This window comes from Mauremys mutica, chromosome 1 (assembly GCF_020497125.1).
Source record: "Mauremys mutica isolate MM-2020 ecotype Southern chromosome 1, ASM2049712v1, whole genome shotgun sequence".
Lineage (NCBI taxonomy): Eukaryota > Metazoa > Chordata > Testudines > Geoemydidae > Mauremys > Mauremys mutica.
In genome coordinates, this window is record NC_059072.1 from 128,161,935 (window position 1) to 128,180,128 (window position 18,194).

The window sequence follows — 18,194 nt, forward strand, 5'->3', positions numbered from 1 at the left end:
TGTAAGATTGTATGTTTTTCTAAAAGATATGCTCTTGTTCAGTTAGGAATTAATTCAGAGAAGTCTTGTGGTTTGTCTTATACATTAAGTCAGACTATATATTAATGATCCCTTCTGGCTTTATAATCTATGAAACATGCTGATGGGGCAGGAATCTGCTATATAATTAGATATATCTGATCTTCACACATATGATGCTGATCAACTACAGAAGATAGATTGTGTTTTGAGTCCTGACAACATATCCAGATATTAAGGTTCATTAAGAATGGAAAGGCTCAGTTTTATGGTTATACTTAATTTGATTTGTTGCCCTGTTCTGCAAAGAGATTATTTCTATAGAAACTAGAAAGTTCTCCCCAAGGAATGCAGCATCATCATGAAACTTTCGCATATTGCTGAGTCTTTGCATTTGCCAGAGCATATTCTCCATTTATAGGAACCTTTAAATCACAATGGAAAAAAATCTTTTCTGAAATAGGGTTTATCCATGTATCAAAAGTGACATCTCTGCACATATAATTTCGTAGTGGTTGACCATCAAGTTAAAAATAGTCTCTTCGACCACACACACTGTTAGGTTTTTCAAATTAAAATTTAGCTGTACCCACAGCCACAAAATTATTTGTTAAAGACAATGCCTATGGACACCAGTGTTTGTGGGAGGAACTGAAGCCCTTCTCAAGTATATTGCTGTTAGGAAAATAATGTGTTTTATAGATTTGATGTGTATCTTACATGAGTAGTCTCTCTCAAATGCTAGCTAATGCAATTGGAAACAGAGGGTGGAGTTTTATTTTTAGCTGCCTAAAGGCCCATTCATTTTCAGGAAAAAGTGAAATATACTTTTTTTGTTTTTATAAAAACCCATGGTTTATTGCACGGGGAAACTTTTCTTAGCTAAGATAGATTGTAATGAAGTCAGACTAGTTGCTTTCCAACTTGCTTTCAGACTTCTGTTTCGCTATGTTTTATTCAGTCCATTTCGGCATCGGTGGATGTTTCATCCTAGTGACTCATCAGCGTGGTACAGCAATCAAGCCTGATGCAGTTATAGCATCAACCTCACCCCCAGCATGGAAGCTAAAAGTTGGGGAAAATCTTTCACTGTTGTTGTTAGTACAATGCTCCTTTAAAAAAATAAAAAGTATGCCCAACATAATGGCGTCCACCTCGTGTCATCAGCTGGGTTTTTAAACCCAAGACTGTCAGCACCATAGCACAGGCATCTTGAGTTAAAGGAATAATTCCATTAGATGGCAGCAATAGTAGATGATTTATCTTCTCCATAGCCTTTCTCTTAGAGAGAGAAAGAGACACGCAACACACACATTATAAGCATGTTACACAAGCATAGCTAGTCTTTCTCAGATGTTCTCAGTTCCAGAATTACTGAGCTGGAAAAAAATTCCTGGTAATATCATACACTGGTATACCAAACATACTTTGTGTCTGTTTGATCTTGTACCATGTTGATTCTTAGAGGTCAAAACACATGTTTGTCATTTCAGATGTAGCGTGACTAAACCCTGTTTTCATATGACGAAAAAAGTGCTTGACAGTGCTAGAGATGGGTGTTTTAGGAGCAATAGATGTAACTTGTGAGGCTCGTTTTGCCTACCAGTACTAGAAAGGCACATACAACCATAGTATTTCTTGGTGGTGCTAGTATCCCAGCTAAATTTGTTAGCCAAGTCTCTGGATTCTCAAATATTGTAAGAGAAATTAAGTACTAGCTGTTGACACAGTGTATTTTGGAGGCTTGATAGCCATCTTTCAGATGAGACATAAAATGTTAGCCAAGTCTCTGGATTCTCAAATATTGTAAGAGAAATATTGGATTCTTTTCTAGGTCATATATAAAATGTGATCTGTTCATCAGCTGCATGCTTTCCCTATACTTTCCCAATTCCAAGAAGAACTTGAGAAAGTGAAGACAATGTTAAAACAAGTTATTCATCAGCTGTGTGTGGACTGTGATTTAAGTGTGTCGATTGCTGAATAGTTTGTGGGTGTTTGTGATCATATCTAAAACATGTCCATAGCAATCCAGTTTCTTAAGAACAGAACTTTAGAAAAGTTTCTTCTAACTTTTCCTAGTTTATCAATCCATATTGCATCTTAGTTTATAATGGTCAAAATGAAATGAATTGGGTTTCATCACCCCACACCTTCATTAAAAGACCAGAGTGCAACAAAATTACTTCATATGTTCCTCAGAGTAGTTCTCTTAGTACAGTATTATCTGACTTCACCAACAGATTTGCAAATGTTTCCCCAGTATCCATCTCCTTGGTGGTTTCTGCTAGCCGAGAAGCCCTCTCATGCAATTTTTCCTAGAAGAGTAGTACTTCCATACTTGTTGTGCTTTAGCAAAGTTCTGACACAGGAGGAAGTAAGCCAGATGGATGAGAAAAGTGGAAGCTTAATGCTGGTCAGAAAATAAGAAATGCAGATGTGCAGGAAAAGAGGAGAATAGAGATTTAAAACTCAATGTTTAATGAGAAGATGTATTTAAAAATGCATTACATAAGAAATACACAAATTTTAGACATTAAAAATAAAATTACTATTCCTTGAGCCGAAGTGGCCCCATTTTAGGCTTGGTTTCTATTTGTTCCCAAGGGGAGATGTGCCCAAACTTCTTTAGGAAATCTGGTTGCCCGGTGGAACAGCACTTTTTTCAAAGCGATTCTGAATTTTACGTTTTGAAAACCTGGCAATCTCTGTTCCCACTATCTGCAGTAGGCCACTGTTTGTAATATCTGTTAAACTTCATTTGAATATTTAATTTTAAGTTTCTGGGCCAAGCTATTGAGAGCTTGTCAATACTGCCAAAAGGGTATTTTTTAATTTTGTGGACTTTGTGGGTTGACATTCTCATTTTTTTTATTAATTTACATCTCTTGGCATCTTGGAGCGGGGTGGAGGGAAGGGTTTGGATATTAACTTGCATGATGAAATATCTTGTTCCCATACTTAAAATCCTTATTAGGAGAAGTCTGGAATAATTCTTCTGTAACAATAGTAGGAATCTGGCATGCTAAACACACAAAGTAGTGCTAAAGTTGGAGACAAATTTACTTAGTATATTGGTTCTGTACATTTGGGTACTTCCCTGGGGTACTTGTCCATGTACTGCTAGCACATGTATCCTGTACCTGCACTGAGTGTCCACATGTGCTGTGCTGGGAATGGGTATACACTGTGCACAGGCATATACCTATGTCTACGCTGCCCTTTTTCAGTACACGAAGGTAGTGCTACCATTTCAGGGACAGTATTCCAGAGTGCTTCACAGGTGACACTGGGAACTGACTTGATCTACATTGCTGGTACTGTACGCCAGTGGTTCTCAGCCAGGGGTACATGTACCCCTGTGGGTACACAGAGGTCTTCCAGGGGGTACGTCAACTCATCTAGATATTGGCCTAGTTTTACAACAGGCTACATAAAAAGCGCTAGTCATACCGACAATGACTTGTGTATACTGCTCTCTATATACTGTACACTGGAATGTAAGTACAATATTTATATTCCCAATTGATTTATTTTATAATTATACATACAAATTAGAAAGTAAGTAATAGTGTGCTGTGCCACTTTTGTATTTTTGTCTGATTTTGTAAGCAAGTACTTTTTAAGTGAGGTGGAACTTGTGGGTATGCAAGACAAATCAGGCTCCTGAAAGGGCTACAGCAGTCTGGAAAGGTTGAAAGCCATTGCTGTACACTGCCTTTACACATTTAGCGATGGCAGCTCCCAGTCGCCTCTCCCTTCTGCCAGACGGCGTTGAAGACATGGAGCAAGTCCATGATGATGTGGTTCCACTCCTGCTTTCAAGACAAAAGATCATGTACTGGATGGAATCAGTCCAGGAAAATTTGAGACACCAAAGATAGCTGACTGAGAGGGCAAATAAAAGTCCAGTGGAGTCCAATGGAACAAATGCATTGAATGCCGAGATTGCACTGATATGCACATGGGTGGACTGCTGCTTCTGGTCCTGGAGAATAAGCACTGTGTGGTGGGACCACGTCGTTTTGGAAATCTGGAACGACAACTAGCAGCTGCAGAACTTCCAAATGGGGAAGCAGATCTTCAAGGAGTTGTGCGAGCAGCTTGCACCAACCCTTGAGCTTCAGAGCCCTCATTTTCGGAAACCCATATCTGTGCACATGTGGGTGGCTATTGCTCCTTGGAAGTTGGCCGTAACTGACAACTACCAGTCAGGTGAAAACTAGTTCAGCGTTGGGAAGTCAACTGTTGCGGTGATGGTTATACAGGTTTACCATGCTATTGATACTCTTATCTGCCCGCAGGTGGTTGCCATAACCAGAGTCCATGAAATTATAGTGGGATTTCAGAAAATGAGTTTTCTGAACTATGCTGGGGCTGTTGACAGAACCCATATCCCAGAAATGTTTTTTTTCCACTGAAAGGGGCCAGTGAATTCATGGTTGCTAGTCACTCATTTTCCAAGGCTTAGTGTGGACCACAGGGATTAGTTCATGAACACCAATACTGCACACACGGGAAGGGTCATAATGCCAGGTTGCTCAGGAGGTCAGGATTGTACCACATTGTGGAGGAAGGGACTTTCCCCTGCAAAACAATGTGGGTCTGCATGGTGTTTCTGTCCCCACATTTATTTTGTGGGACCCCACATAGCCATATTAGGAGTGCGTCATGAAGCCATACCCTGACATTGCCACTCTAAGGAACAGGGAAATTCAACTCTAGCTGCAGAATGCTGGTGGAGTGCGTCTTTGGGCATCTGAAAGCTTGTTGGCAATGCCTATGGGCCTGTCTGGATGCCTGTGTAGCCAAGGTGATTTGCATTATGGTGGCGTGCCGAGCCTTGTACAACATGTCTGAGGCTAAAGGGGAATACTTCTAGAGCAAGTGGGCACAGGACAGATCTGGTTTTCAAAGCCGATAAAGGCAGCCAGATCCCACGCTGCTCCTGGTTCTCGACGTGCCAGGGAAACTCGTGATGCCATTTGCTTGCACATTGTGGATCAGTGTGGAGCCAGAAGGTGACTTGGGACTGTTCTGAAGGACAGTATTGTGACACTGTGTGGTGCTGCTGGAAAAGCTCAATAGAGCATTGCCATGTACTTGTGTTGTAACATCTTTCTGTGGGTCTCGATCTAGAGGCTAATGCTAATGTATTAACTGACTATTGGGTGAGGGCTCTCAAGGTTAATGCCTTTGGCCATGGTTTCGTGCTACAGAGAGCATATATGCGATGTAAGGCCATAATTGGGCATTGTGTTGGTTATATGTTAACAACTCTGTTTCAGGGTGCTTTATAGAGAACAAAAACAACAGGAGTACTTGTGGCACCTTAGAGACTAACAAATTTATTTCAGCATAAGCTTTCGTGGGCTACAGCTCACTTCTTCGGATGCATAGAATGGAACACACAGACAGGAGATATTTATACATACAGAGAACATGAAAAGGTGGAAGTATGCATACTAACTGTAAGAGTCCAATCAATTGAGGGCTTGGCTACACTTGCAAGTTGCAGCGCTGGTAGAGGCTTTCCAGCGCTGCAATTAGTAACCGTCCACACCTGCAAGGCACATCCAGCGCTGCAACTCCCTGGCTGCAGCGCTGGCTGTACACCTGGTCAGGTTGGGGTGTAGCGATTGCAGCGCTGGTGATCCAGCGCTGCTCATCAAGTGTGGACACACACCAGCTCTTTTATTGGCCTCCAGGGAATAAGGAGATATCCCAGAATGCTTTTAACTAAATTACTCTTTGTTTTGTTATGCAGCCTCTCTTTGTTTTGTTGTGAACTCCGGAGCTCCGTTGAACTGCTTATCTAAAAAACAAACACTGATCACAGCAAACAGGAGCTATCTGTACCTGGCTGTGAACGATCAAATGAGAGGCAAGCAGTTTGCTTGACAGAGAAACAGCGTTGGAGGCAGGCTGTTTGAGATCCTCCTCCCTGTTGTGAAAGAGCTCCGTTGCCACTGCTGCTATCTAAAAAACAAACAGAGCTCCTGTTTGCTGTGATCATCTGTACCTGGCTGTAAACAATCAAATGAGAGGCAGGCAGGGAAACAGCGGGGAGTCGTGTTGCCTGCAGGCTGTTTGCAATTAAGAGTTAAGACTAAGGGTTCAGAAAAATGTTCTGATTTTTCAAGGCAGGAAGCTAAACACACAGTGTTGGCTCCAAAAATCCACTCTCTCTCTCTCCCCGCTCCCTATCACACTAGACCCCACTCCACCCCCCTCTTTTGAAAAGCACGTTGCGGCCACTTGAATGCTGGGATAGCTGCCCATAATGCATCACTCCCAACAGCGCTGGAAATGCTGCAAATGTGGCCACACACCAGCGCTGGTAGCTGTGAGTGTGGCCACACATCAGCGCTGGCCCTGCACAGCTGGATGACCAGCGCTGCAAACTACCAGCGCTGCAAACTGTAAGTGTAGCCAAGCCCTGAGATGAGCTGTCATCAGCAGGAGGGAAAAAAAACAAAACCTTTGAAGTGATAATCGAGATGACTCATAGAAAGTGTGAGGAGAACTTAACATGGGGAAATAGATTCAATTAGTGTAATGACCCAAGCATTCCCAGTCTCTGTTTAAACCTAAGTTAATTGTATCTAATTTGCATATTAATTTGAGGGCAGCAGTCTCTTTTTGGAGTCTGTTTTTGAAGTTTTTTTGTTGCAAAATTGCCACCTTCAAGTCTGTCACTGAGTGGTTAGAGAGGTTGAAGTGTTCTCCCACTGTTTTTTTAATGTTATTATTTCTGTCGTCAGATTTGTGTCCATTTATTCTTTTGCGTAGAGACTGTCTGGTTTGGCCAATGTACATGGCAGAGGGGCATTGCTGGCACATATCACGTTGGTAGATGTGCAGGTGAACGAGCCCCTGATGGCGTATCTGATGTGATTAGGTCCTATGATGATGTTACTTGAATAGATATGTGGACAGAGTTGGCATCGGGCTTTGTTGCAAGGATAGGTTCTTGGGTCAGTGTTTTTGTTCAGTGGTGTGTGGTTGCTGGTGAGTATTTGCTTCAGGTTGGGAGGCTGTCTGTAAGCGAGGACTGGCCTGTCTCCCAAGATCTGTGAGAGTGAGGAATCATATTTCAGGATAGGTTGTAGATCTTTGATGATGCGCTAGAGAGGTTTTAGCTGGAGGCTGAAGGTGATGGCTAGTGGTGTTCTGTTATTTTCTTTGTTGGGCCTGTCCTGTAGTAGATGGCTTCTGGGTACTCTTCTGGCTCTGTCAATCTGTTTTTTCACTTCAGCAGGTGGGTATTGTGGGTATTATGGAGAACAGTTAAGCATTGTTAACGTAATTTAATTTTAAAATGGTTCTATAACATTTTGGGAGGTGTTTAGCACATTTCTTCTTCCCAGTGTTTTCTGACACTGTTGCTCACAGCATTTGTCAGGAGCTATGCATGAATTACTCTTAGGGTTGCAAATGGTGACTGTTTGGTGTGGGTGGAGGAGTTGTAAAAGCAGATATCTTTGGTGTTAATTTACTTCAGTTTCTTTTGTCTGTATTGTCAGTTAAGTTGTTAACAAAGCCATAAAGATGCTTCAGTTAAGGTCTCTTCTGATTTTCATTCTGGTGCTTTGGACAGGAACAGGTATTTCACAGCTCAGTTCATTGTCATGAACCCTGGTGTTTGTTTTTGTTTTTACAGAAGGAAATGTATGGTTGGGGGAAGGAAGGATGGTGGGTAGGACTGAATTCATTGCATTTCTGTAGCACCACATGTTTACAGAAATCAGTCCTGGTGTGAATCCTGCTGCCCCATCCCAAATGTATGGGAATTATCATGTTGCTCATGCTTGGAAAGCAAGGTGCACACCCAAGTGAAGTGAACAGTCACTTTTTATTTACAGACGTGTATCAAACATAGAGCTTGTGACGATTTGTGATGGGAACAAATGATGAGAACACCTGATCAAATTCCTTGAGAAGTGGGCAAACATTACTGTCTGTCCATTAGCACCTTTAAAGATTAACAGATTTATTTAGGCATAGGGTTTTGTGAGTAAAACCCCCCACTTCTTCAGATTCATTGAGTGAAAATTACAGATACAGGCATAAATATACTGGCACATGAAGACAAGGGAGTTACCTTACAAGTGGAGAACTAGTGTTGACAAGGCCAGTTCAGTCAGGGTGGATGTAGTCCATTCCCAATAATTGATGAGGAGGTGTCTATACCAAGAGAGGGAAAATTACTTTTGTAGTGAGCCAGCCACTCCCACTCCCTATTCAAGCCCAAATTAATGATGTTAAGTTTGCAAATGAATTGTAGCTCTGCAGTTTCTCTTTGAAGTGTATTAATTTTTTTGTTGAAGGATGGCTACATTTAAATCTGTTATTGACTGTCCAGGGAGATAGAAGAGTTCTCCTTCTGGCTTTTGTATATTACCGTTACTCATGTCTGATTTGTGTCCATTTATTTTATGTAGAGACTGTCCGGTTTGGCCAATGTACTTGACAGAGGAGCATTGCTGGCACATGATGGCATATATCACATTAGTAGATGTGCAGGTGAATGATGGTGTGGCCGATGTGGTTGGGTCCTCTGTCACTAGAGTACATATGGGGACAGAGTAGTCATTGGGGTTTGTTACAGGGATTGGTTCCTGGATTAGTGTTTCTGTGGTGTGGTGTGGTGGTGTGTTGCTGGTGAGTATTTGCTTCTGGTTGGGGGGATATCTGTAAACAAGGACTGGCCTGCCTCCCAAGGTCTGCGAGAGTGATGGATCATTTTCTTGGATAGTTTGTAGATTGCTGATGATGTGCTGGAGAGGTTTTAGCTGGGGGCTATACGTGATGGCCAGTGGTGTTCTGTTATTTTCCTTATTGGGCCTGTCCTGTAGTAGGTGACTTCTGGGTACCCGTCTTGCTCTGTCAATGTTTCTCCTCACTTCCCCAGGTGCATATTGTAGTTTTAAGAATGCTTGATAAAGATCTTGTAGGTGTTTGTCTCTGTTTGAGCGATTGGCGCAAATGTGGTTGTATCTTAGGGCTTGGCTGTAGACAATGGATCACGTGATGTGTCCTGGATGGAAGCTGGAGGCATGTAGCTACGTATAGTGCTCAGTAGGTTTCTGGTATAGGGTGGTGTTTGTGACCATCACTTATTTGCACTGTAGTGTCCAGGAAGTGGATCTCTTGTGTGGACTGGTCCAGGCTGAGGTTGATGGTGGGGTGGACATTGTTGAAATACAGGTGGAAATCTTCAAGAGCCTCCTTCCCGTGGGTCCTTATGATGATGATGTCATCAGTGTAGCAAAATAGAGGAGGGGAGCTAGGGGGCGAGAGCTGAGGAAGCATTGTTCTAAGTCAGCCATAAAAATGTTGGCATACTGTGGGGCCATGCGGGTACCCATAGAGGTGCTGCTGACTTTAAGGTTTAAATAACAGATGTAAAAGTAGCCATCCTTCAAGAAAAAAACTTAAAAAAACAGACTTCAAAGAGAAACTGCAGAGCTACAATTCATTTGCAAACTTAACACCATTAATTTGGGCTTGAATAGGGACTGGGAGTGGCTGGTTCACTACAAAAGCAATTTTCCCCTATCTTGGTATAGACACCACCTCATCTGTCTCATCAATTATTGGAAGTGGACCTCATCCACCCTGACTGAATTGGCCTTGTCAACACTAGTTCTCTATTTGTAAGGTAACTCCTTTCTCTTTGTGTGCCTGTATATTTATGCCTGCTTCTGTAAATTTCACTCCATGCATCTGAAGAAGTGGGTTTTTTACCCACAAAAGCTTATGCTCAAATAAATCTTAGTCTTTAAGGTGCCACCGGACTCCTCATTGTTTTGTAAATTGTTTTGCCTGCTTCTGTATTTCACTCCATGCATCCGACGAAGTGGGTATTCACCCACGAAAGCTCATGCTCCAAAACGTCTGTTAGTCTATAAGGTGCCACTGGATTCTTTGCGGCTTTTACAGATCCAGACTAACACGGCTACCCCTCTGATACTCATTGTTTTTGTGGATACAGACTAACATGGCTACCCCCTGATACATTACTGTCTGTGGAGATGTGCCCTTGCTCTTAACCACCCTATTGCTGTGATAAGGGTGAATGGCTGCAGAATATTGTGCGGGAGGACAAACTGGGATGGAGCCTTTTTGGAGTTTGGGGACCAAACACAGGCTGGGCTATAGAGGCTGACTTGGGCTCATCATTCCCCTCCTGCATGCTCTGGAGGGTTCCACATGATAGGGATTTCAGGGGCCAGTGCAGGAGGATATGCTGCCTGTCCATCATGCTGCTCCTCAGCAAGGCTCGTGGGGGGATTCAGTGCCTCGGCAGGAGCCTGGATCCCAGGAGGAGGAAGAGGAGGAGAAAAAGGTGTTGCCTGTCCCTGGAGAGGAGCAGCAACCACAGTGGTGGTCAGGACCCAAAAGTGTTCTCCCACCAGCTGTACCAGTGATTGCATGAGTGCATGGTCCCATTCTCTCTTGATGTACTCCCTCTCCATGAAACAGTTCATCATTGCCTGCTCCTGCCTTAGAGCACAATCCTCCCTTGCCTGAAGGAACCCAAACTGTGCCTGACTCCTTGGCTATATCCACATTACACTCACGGCAGTATAACTTACGTCACTCAGGGATGTGAATAAGTCACCCCCCCCCGCCCCCAACTGACTTGAGTTACACAGACCTAAGAACCTGAATCATTACCGCAAGCCAATTGCCTCTCCACTGCCAAAAGGCACGGCACTGTGTTTGAGCAACTGCTGAAGTGCATGATTCACCCACCCCTGCAGAAATTGGGAGAAGCAGAGTGGCTTGGAGTGGGAAGAGGCCACTCACCAGAGTATTGGTAATAAATATCTGAAATGGGCACAGTCAGAATGTACTACTATGACATTCCTCAGACAACCCAAGTGGTTCCTTTTCCCTTCCCAGACTTAGGTAGGCCTTTAGGCAAGCAACACAGCAGACCCATCTGCTTCCACACGGCTACCATTCTATGGGGAGAGAGACTGGTGGGGAGGGAGAGAGGTGGTGTTGGGTCTTTGCACAAGTATCAGAAAATTGTTCTTTTCTCACTCAGGCCCTTTCAGAACCTGCCTCTTCCCTCCCTTTCCCCTGGGTTTGCGCAGCCCAGGGACTGTTGTGGCTGTGCATTTCTCAGCCAGTACAGGGGCACAATGACTGCTCATTCGTTAGGACTATAACAGACTGCTAAATGCTTTATAGTGATTCATAGGATTTAAATGAAGTCATTGATTTACAGCTGTATCTTGTTTGGGGTTCATGTTGGAATAGAGTGGAGAAGAGGGAGTAGTTGTTTGGGGCGGGGGGTGGGGGGCAGTAGTTTCAGGCATCTATTACTGGAGCAAGAGGAGATTTTTCAGGGGGACATGGGGGTGTATTGTAACTTACCAGCCTTGGGTTCCGGTTCCTGCAGCAGCTTGGGGTCCTCCTCAGGCTACTTGGGGATTTTCCTCAATTGGGTCCATTAGGTACAGGTGCAGAATCACATGCTTATCTTCCTCAGAGTCTCCAGGGGCTTAGGTACCCGCTGCCTCCTTGCCATGAGGCTGGCAGGGTTGAGGAGTGGTTGAGAGTTCCTTCAGGCTCTGTACTCGCAGCCCTGGAGAACATCCGGTTCAGCTCATCGTAGTAGGGGCATGTGCTAGGTCTGCTCCTGGAGTGATTGTTTGGAGTCCTTTACCATCCATTACAGGAGTCTGAGGTGCCTCATGGATGGAGTCTGGTGAATGTGTGCCTCCTCCAGCCTCTGTGAAATGTCCTGGTTCAGGTGTATGTGCCTGCCAACCCATGCAAAGCGATGGAGAATGGTTTACTGTGCCCACACATTGATTGCCCCCTGGGTGTGCTCCGGAGACCAGGCGGCAGCTCTTGGAATATGCCCCATGGTGACTCTGCTGATCAACAGAGTTCACAGGAGAACTGATCTGAAATGTTCAGGGCCACTGGCAATGAGGGGAGGGACCTTTATACCTTTTGGGTAAGAGTCAGGCAGCAAAGGGATTAAGTGCATTGTGGGAGTGGCTCTAGAGGACTCTCAGTACTCGTGACCTGGTACACACCTCTTGCTCCCATCCATGTTGCACTGTAGAACAGCTTGGGACCTATACCAGAGCAGAGGTGTGCACATACCCACACCCCTCATGTGCAAGCGTTCGCACTGTATGCACTCCTTCAAGAACATGATTCAGACGTGGAAAATGGGGCAAAACACACAGGTAACGATTTACATTTGTAAGTGCAGACGTAGCCCAGAAGTGAAACCTTAAGGTGTTGAGTATCTTGAAGTAGTTTGCCAAACTACCTACAAATAAAGTGAGTAATGAGCGAATCAGATTGTTTGTTGGGGTTGCTTTTTGAGGGTCTACCTGCTGCAATATATTTTTCATAATCTAAAATGATATTTTTCCCATCTTGTTCCCTTGTTTCATGGTACAACATAAAGGTAGTTACTCTTAGACTTGCTGTGCACCGGTACAGTTTGTCTAGTTACTATGAACAAAATATAATTTTTCCTTCTGAATAACAGTGAACTGAACTTGCCATTCATATTCCTGAGTGTTTTGGGGAAATGCCCTGTATTTCACTAGCTCTTCTCGAGAAGGTAGGGATGTAAGAGATGGAAGGAACTTGAAAATAAATACTGGTATTTTGCTACTGTATGTTTATTGTGGTCATCAGTATTCTGTGCTACCTGTAGTTTTGTCCACTGCTTACGGACAGGCTAGTTTTGTAGTCACTTACATGGCTGACATACATGCTTCCATCCCCTTTGGAGCCTTGTTCACATGTCCATAACTTTGTAGGCAGGTGGTGCAGGTTTGTAACCTGCCATTCAAAATCTGCTTGGGTGTACAGAGGTGTTGGCCACTTTGCTATTTTATTTGAGGGTAGAAAGGGCTACATTCCATTTGAGGCAATATAATTAGCCCTACTGCCACCACCATTTACTCTCTCTTCTTTATGGCGCCACACATAATGAAATGAGCTGGTGTATTTTCCCATGGCTGAAGAAATTTGGAGAGGGACAAGAACTGTATTTCTGAAGCTGCTAGCAGCTTCAGAATTAGTTTCATGTCCAGTTCAGGGAATGTGCATGGACTTCTCTACTACTAGCCAGCAGAGCTGTCGTCCCATAATCAGATACTGAGAAAAGCCACCACAAATATGGAAAAGACAAAATGGCCATTGCAATGTGGCAACTGCTGCTTCTTCCTGCAGCAAACTTACTGTACTTGTACTTCCATTGGTCTTTCTTCCCAATCCCTTCTTGTGCAGTGGCTATCGTTCATATTCATTAAAATTGTTAGCCAGTGTTTCTTAAAACAAATCCTTTTTTTTTTAAAATCTGTCATTTTGGGGTGTATCATGTGCTTTATGGAATTTTTGAGTACAAAATTAATTCACTGTATAAGCAAAGCAAATATGGGGGAAATATATATAGTATGATAAATATGTTTTAGAGCTACATAAATATTGTCTAGATTTTCTGAAATGGATGGCTTTCATATAGATATGTATTGATATTTGCACAGAGTTTATTAATCTTTCATATCTCTCTGAATTTCCTGTTAACATGTGTTCTTTTTCTTCAGCTTTACGTTGTAGCCTGCAGTTTCTTGGAAACCTTGCAGCAGGAAATGGAGATTCCCAGAGTAGCATTTGGAAGTGTGCTTTCCCAGATCTTTTCTTGTAAGCATTTACATGGGTTTTTTCTAATGTAATCCCTATAGTTATTTTTAGATCTTTTGTACATGATATTTGCTACTCTACTAGTGCCATAATACTTTGAAAAATAACTTTGGGGAGAATAGACCCATTGAGACCATATCCTGTGGATGTATTTGTGTTACTCAACCTCAGGAGTCAGGACCTGAAAAACCTTCTTGTTCTAAACTGACAATAGACTGGATTCTTGGGTAAGAGATAGCAAGATCATCTGTGTAAATGATCTGCTTCAATTGCTGAGCTCTTGTTCAGAGACCTTTACAGAGAGGAATGCTGTAATAATTTCTGAGAACCTAACTCTGCCCAACTTCAGATTGTTGCCACATAAACATGATCGTTATTGTTGCAGGGAGGGGATGGAGAAAGGTGAGTGAAAGTAAAACAAAAAAAGCCTCTGAATGTTGTTGACATACATAGGAAGTATTGCACACTTACATATGTTGATGCATATCTATAGAGTGGATTTGGCCAAAATTCCTGGATCAAGCTTACAACAACATACAGCTTTTCAATGACTTTTTTTATTTACAGTATTTTATTAGATCTGGCCTGAAATATCTTGTGGGATTGGTTTGCTTTTAATAAAAGTGCACATCAGCTATACAGTGTTTCACAGTTTTGATTTTAAGGCATGTGTATCTTGATTGACAGTCGTTCCGCCCTGAAATCTCCATGGACCTAGATTGGGGTGGGCAAACTTTTTGGCCCGAGAGCTCACAGAATTGGGGTAGGGGTGCGGGAGGGGGTGCAGGCTCTGGGGTGGGGCTGGGGATGAGGAGGGTGGGAGGGGGATCAAGGCTGAGGCAGAGGTGCAGGAAGGGGTGCAGGTTCTGGCTGGGGGTATGGGCTCTGAGGTGGGACTGGGGATGAGAGGTTTGTGGTGCAGCAGGGTGCTCTGGGCTGGGATCGAGAGGTTTGGAGAGTGGGAGGGAGATCAGGGCTGGGGCAGGGGGTTGGGGCGTGGTGAGAGGCTCAGGGGTGCTTACCTCAAGCGGCTCCCAGAAGCAGTGGCATGTCCCTTCTCCTGGCTCCTACGTGGAGGCATGGCCAGATGGCGCTAAACGCTGCCCTATCTGCAGGCACTGCTCCTGCAGCTCCCATTGGAGCACCGGAGGGGGCCATTGGAGTGTGTAGGAGCCAAAGCGGGGCCATGTTGCAGCTTCACATACCCATGTGGTATGGCCCCCAACGCTGGGCCCTGGCTGGAGCGTCGAAGTGGGGCCGAGCCGCATGGTGCAGCTCGCGGGTCAGCTTAAAATAGCTCACGGCCGTAGTTTGCCCACCCCTGACCTAGATACTGATTTTTGACTGAGTTATGGCAGGTCTACACTAGAAGTGCTACATTGGTGCAGCTGCATTGGTGCAGCTGCGCCGCTAACGCCAATCTGATGAAGATGCTGTATGGCGACGGTAAAGAGCTTTCCTGTCAGCGTAATTATTCCACTTCTGTGAGAGGTGGAAGCTATGTTGGCGGGAGAGTTGGTGGACAGCGCTTAGGTTGCTGAAACGTGTGTCGCTCTGACTGGTCTGTCAGAAAGGAATTGTGAGATATCTTCAGCAGACCGGGAAGTCCGGGGGAGACTACACAGGATGGATTTGGAGAGAAAGTAGAGGGAGAATAAAAAGTTAGCTTATTTAGGAACATAGGAATTGCCATATTGTTTCAGACCTGAGGTTCATCTAGTCCAGTATCCTGTCTTTGACAGTATCTCTACTAGGTGCTTCAAAGGAAGGTGTAAAAACCTCACAGTAGGCAGATGTGGGATAATCTGCCCTCAACATTAGATCTCATCCTTGTCTCTAATAGTTAAGTCCTGAAGCCCTAAGGCTTCAAAAATCACGAGTCAAGCCTCCAAAAAATCATGTTTGGCTTAAAAATCATGAAACTACACATTGGGTTCTTTTTCTTGTTCGAGCTTTCATGGTGTGCTTCAGCCACGTTTTCAAACTTTTTTCTCCACAACTTTGAGGGCTAGAAATGTACTTTTTTTTTTTTTAAATGAAAACTGAGATTCTCATGTAATTATTTGATACAGAACCTACAATTTTAAGAAAAACACTAATTATTACAAGAGTCACAATAATAGCCTGGAAATTGGCAACAAATGTCCCTGTGTTGAATACTTTATATCCTGCCTGATAGAACTTTCTGCAGATAACTATAGTGGAACCTCAGAGTTACAAACCTCCAGTCCCGAGGTGTTGTTAACTCTGAGGTTCTACTGGAATGTTCTTTTTTGTCAAGTCTAGGCATCCCTGACTTCCGTTGAAGTTAGTGGGAATCAAGTGCACTTAGCACTTTGTTAGTTTGGGGTCTAACATGGAGGATAGGTATTACTTAAGATGAGGAAATATTTGAGATATTGTTTCTTCTATATTTAAAAAGTCTTTATCTTTTGATAGTGAAAGGAATTACGTTTCAAAAAAAACTTTACTTAACTCCATTTTAATTTTAGCTTTGCAATTTACCTTTGTCTGATCTCTAAGATTACTTCAAAATGGTTCTGTTTCATAGGTGCCATGTATTTCACCCCCTCTTATGCAGTTCATGAAGTTCTTCTTGTTTCTTTTCTTATTAAATACCACTGCTGCATTATTCCAGCTTGATCCTTAACAATAATTTTTTTTTAAAGGAGTTGCCTCAATCACCACGATGAGAAAATTATTACCTATTGCTGTATGGTACTCTTCACCTGCCTTAATTCAGAGAAAGTGAGAGAACTACTGGAGCATAACAACTTGAATGTAGCTCTTGCTGTTGTAAACGTCTATAGAAAGCAACTGGAGTCTGAATGGTCGTATGTATCTCTTTTTGATTTATTTAAATAGCATGGATAACTATTAAGATGCAAGTCTGGTTCACATAAATCAAAATAGAAGACACAGAAAGTAACTGAACTCAGAAGTCTAGGTTGATTAGGATTCTATCATTTAGGGTGAGCAACCATTTTTGTCAACTTTGTACTGATTCTGCATTTTGGCTTTAAACTTACAAGATGTGCATACCAAATTTGTGTGGAACAGAGATAAATTTGAGTCTAAAATGAGCAGCATACATCTAGTGAGTGAGTTACGGGTCATATAATAAAAACTCATTACGTTTGCATGCTGGTTTGTTGCATCGCTCTCTTTGAATATATGTTTGTAAAAACATGTATTAAAACATATTGGGTTTTGAAGTGGAAACTAAGCCAGGAAATAATCTTTCACAGATTTTAGTACGTGGGGTATGACAGTAAGATTAAGCAGCAATGAAACATTGCATACATTAGTTTTCTTGCATGTCTTAAAAGTTCTAATGCAACAATTAAACAAAAGTAGGACACAGATGGTATGCTTGTGAATTTTCGATGTTTCATTTTATTAGTTTAAAGAAGATAATCAGTGGTTTTACCATGTTCAACTTTATATATTTTTGCTAATAACTGTTACTATAAAACTGTGTTTTCAGTTATGAATTTGTGACGTGTTTTCTCTTGCTCCAGCCTTTTCATCAGGATGCAAATAATCCAGTGCCAAGGGGTAAGCCTCTCCAGCACACCCCCTTGTGGCCCTGCTGCATCCTCTTCGGGTTCTTTTCAATCAATGACAAGACTTAGGTTGGCTTAAGAATATGCAGCCGCTTTGTGGGATCCCATTTATTAAGTTTTCTGCAAATGTTGACTGTCTTTGTGAGTTACCCCAAATCACACCTTTGGGTCCCTGTAAGAGTCCTAGTCAGTTCTTTGTCCTAGTTGAGGATAGACCTCAGAGCCCCTTTTCTGGAGCTAGGGTTGTGCTTCAAACTGCCTGTCTCCCCAGCTCTTCTCCTGGAACAGAGTATACAACAATGAAAGAGTCACACTCTCTCTCCTTAGAGCAGGAGCCCCAGCCCCACTCCTTGGGGGTGGGTTATAATTTAGCCAGATGTAGGGCCTTAGCTAGTCCCTTCCTCAGCTGATCACTTTCCCCTCAATTAATCCTCAGGCTGGGAGGATCCAGGAGACAGCCTTCTTCTGCTACTGTCTTCTCCCTACTAACTCAGGGCCCTGCCAGAGCCTTCTTACTCCTTGAATTGTCAGGCATTTGCCCTGCTGTGAGGGAGGAAGCAGCATTTATGCTGATCTTCTTCTCACAGCTCATTTCCCATTGGTTTGTGGGGAGAGGGGAGCCTTGCCCTGCCCTTTCTGCAAGGCACCTAGCCCCCAGGCTCTTAAAGATAAAGTGACACCATTTCCTCCCAGGAACTTCATTCCTGGGACCGATGCTTCTCTCTCCACATGCCCCTTAGGTCCTCATACTGAACTTTTCAAAGCCTTAAAGGGCCGTTTTGGGGGCTGACCACTGAGAACTACTTCCTTTAGAGGCCAGATCATCCTGTCACCTCTAGTTTTATTTAAATATGGGGGCATTTTGAGAAAAAATACTCAATAGTGAAAACAAATCTTTTTGCAGATTTTGTAGTTCAT

The 18,194-nt window shown here is 43.2% G+C and overlaps 1 protein-coding gene across 1 annotated transcript in view; it reads left to right on the forward strand.

Moving 5' to 3' along the window:
• Nucleotides 1-18,194, forward strand: part of ATXN10 (ataxin 10) — a 188,321-nt gene that overhangs the window by 53,374 nt on the left and 116,753 nt on the right. Inside the window, exons 4-5 of the mRNA XM_044998800.1 lie at nucleotides 13,614-13,710; nucleotides 16,380-16,544. Coding sequence (XP_044854735.1) covers nucleotides 13,614-13,710; nucleotides 16,380-16,544 — 262 coding nt within the window. The remainder of the gene's footprint in view (nucleotides 1-13,613; nucleotides 13,711-16,379; nucleotides 16,545-18,194) is intronic.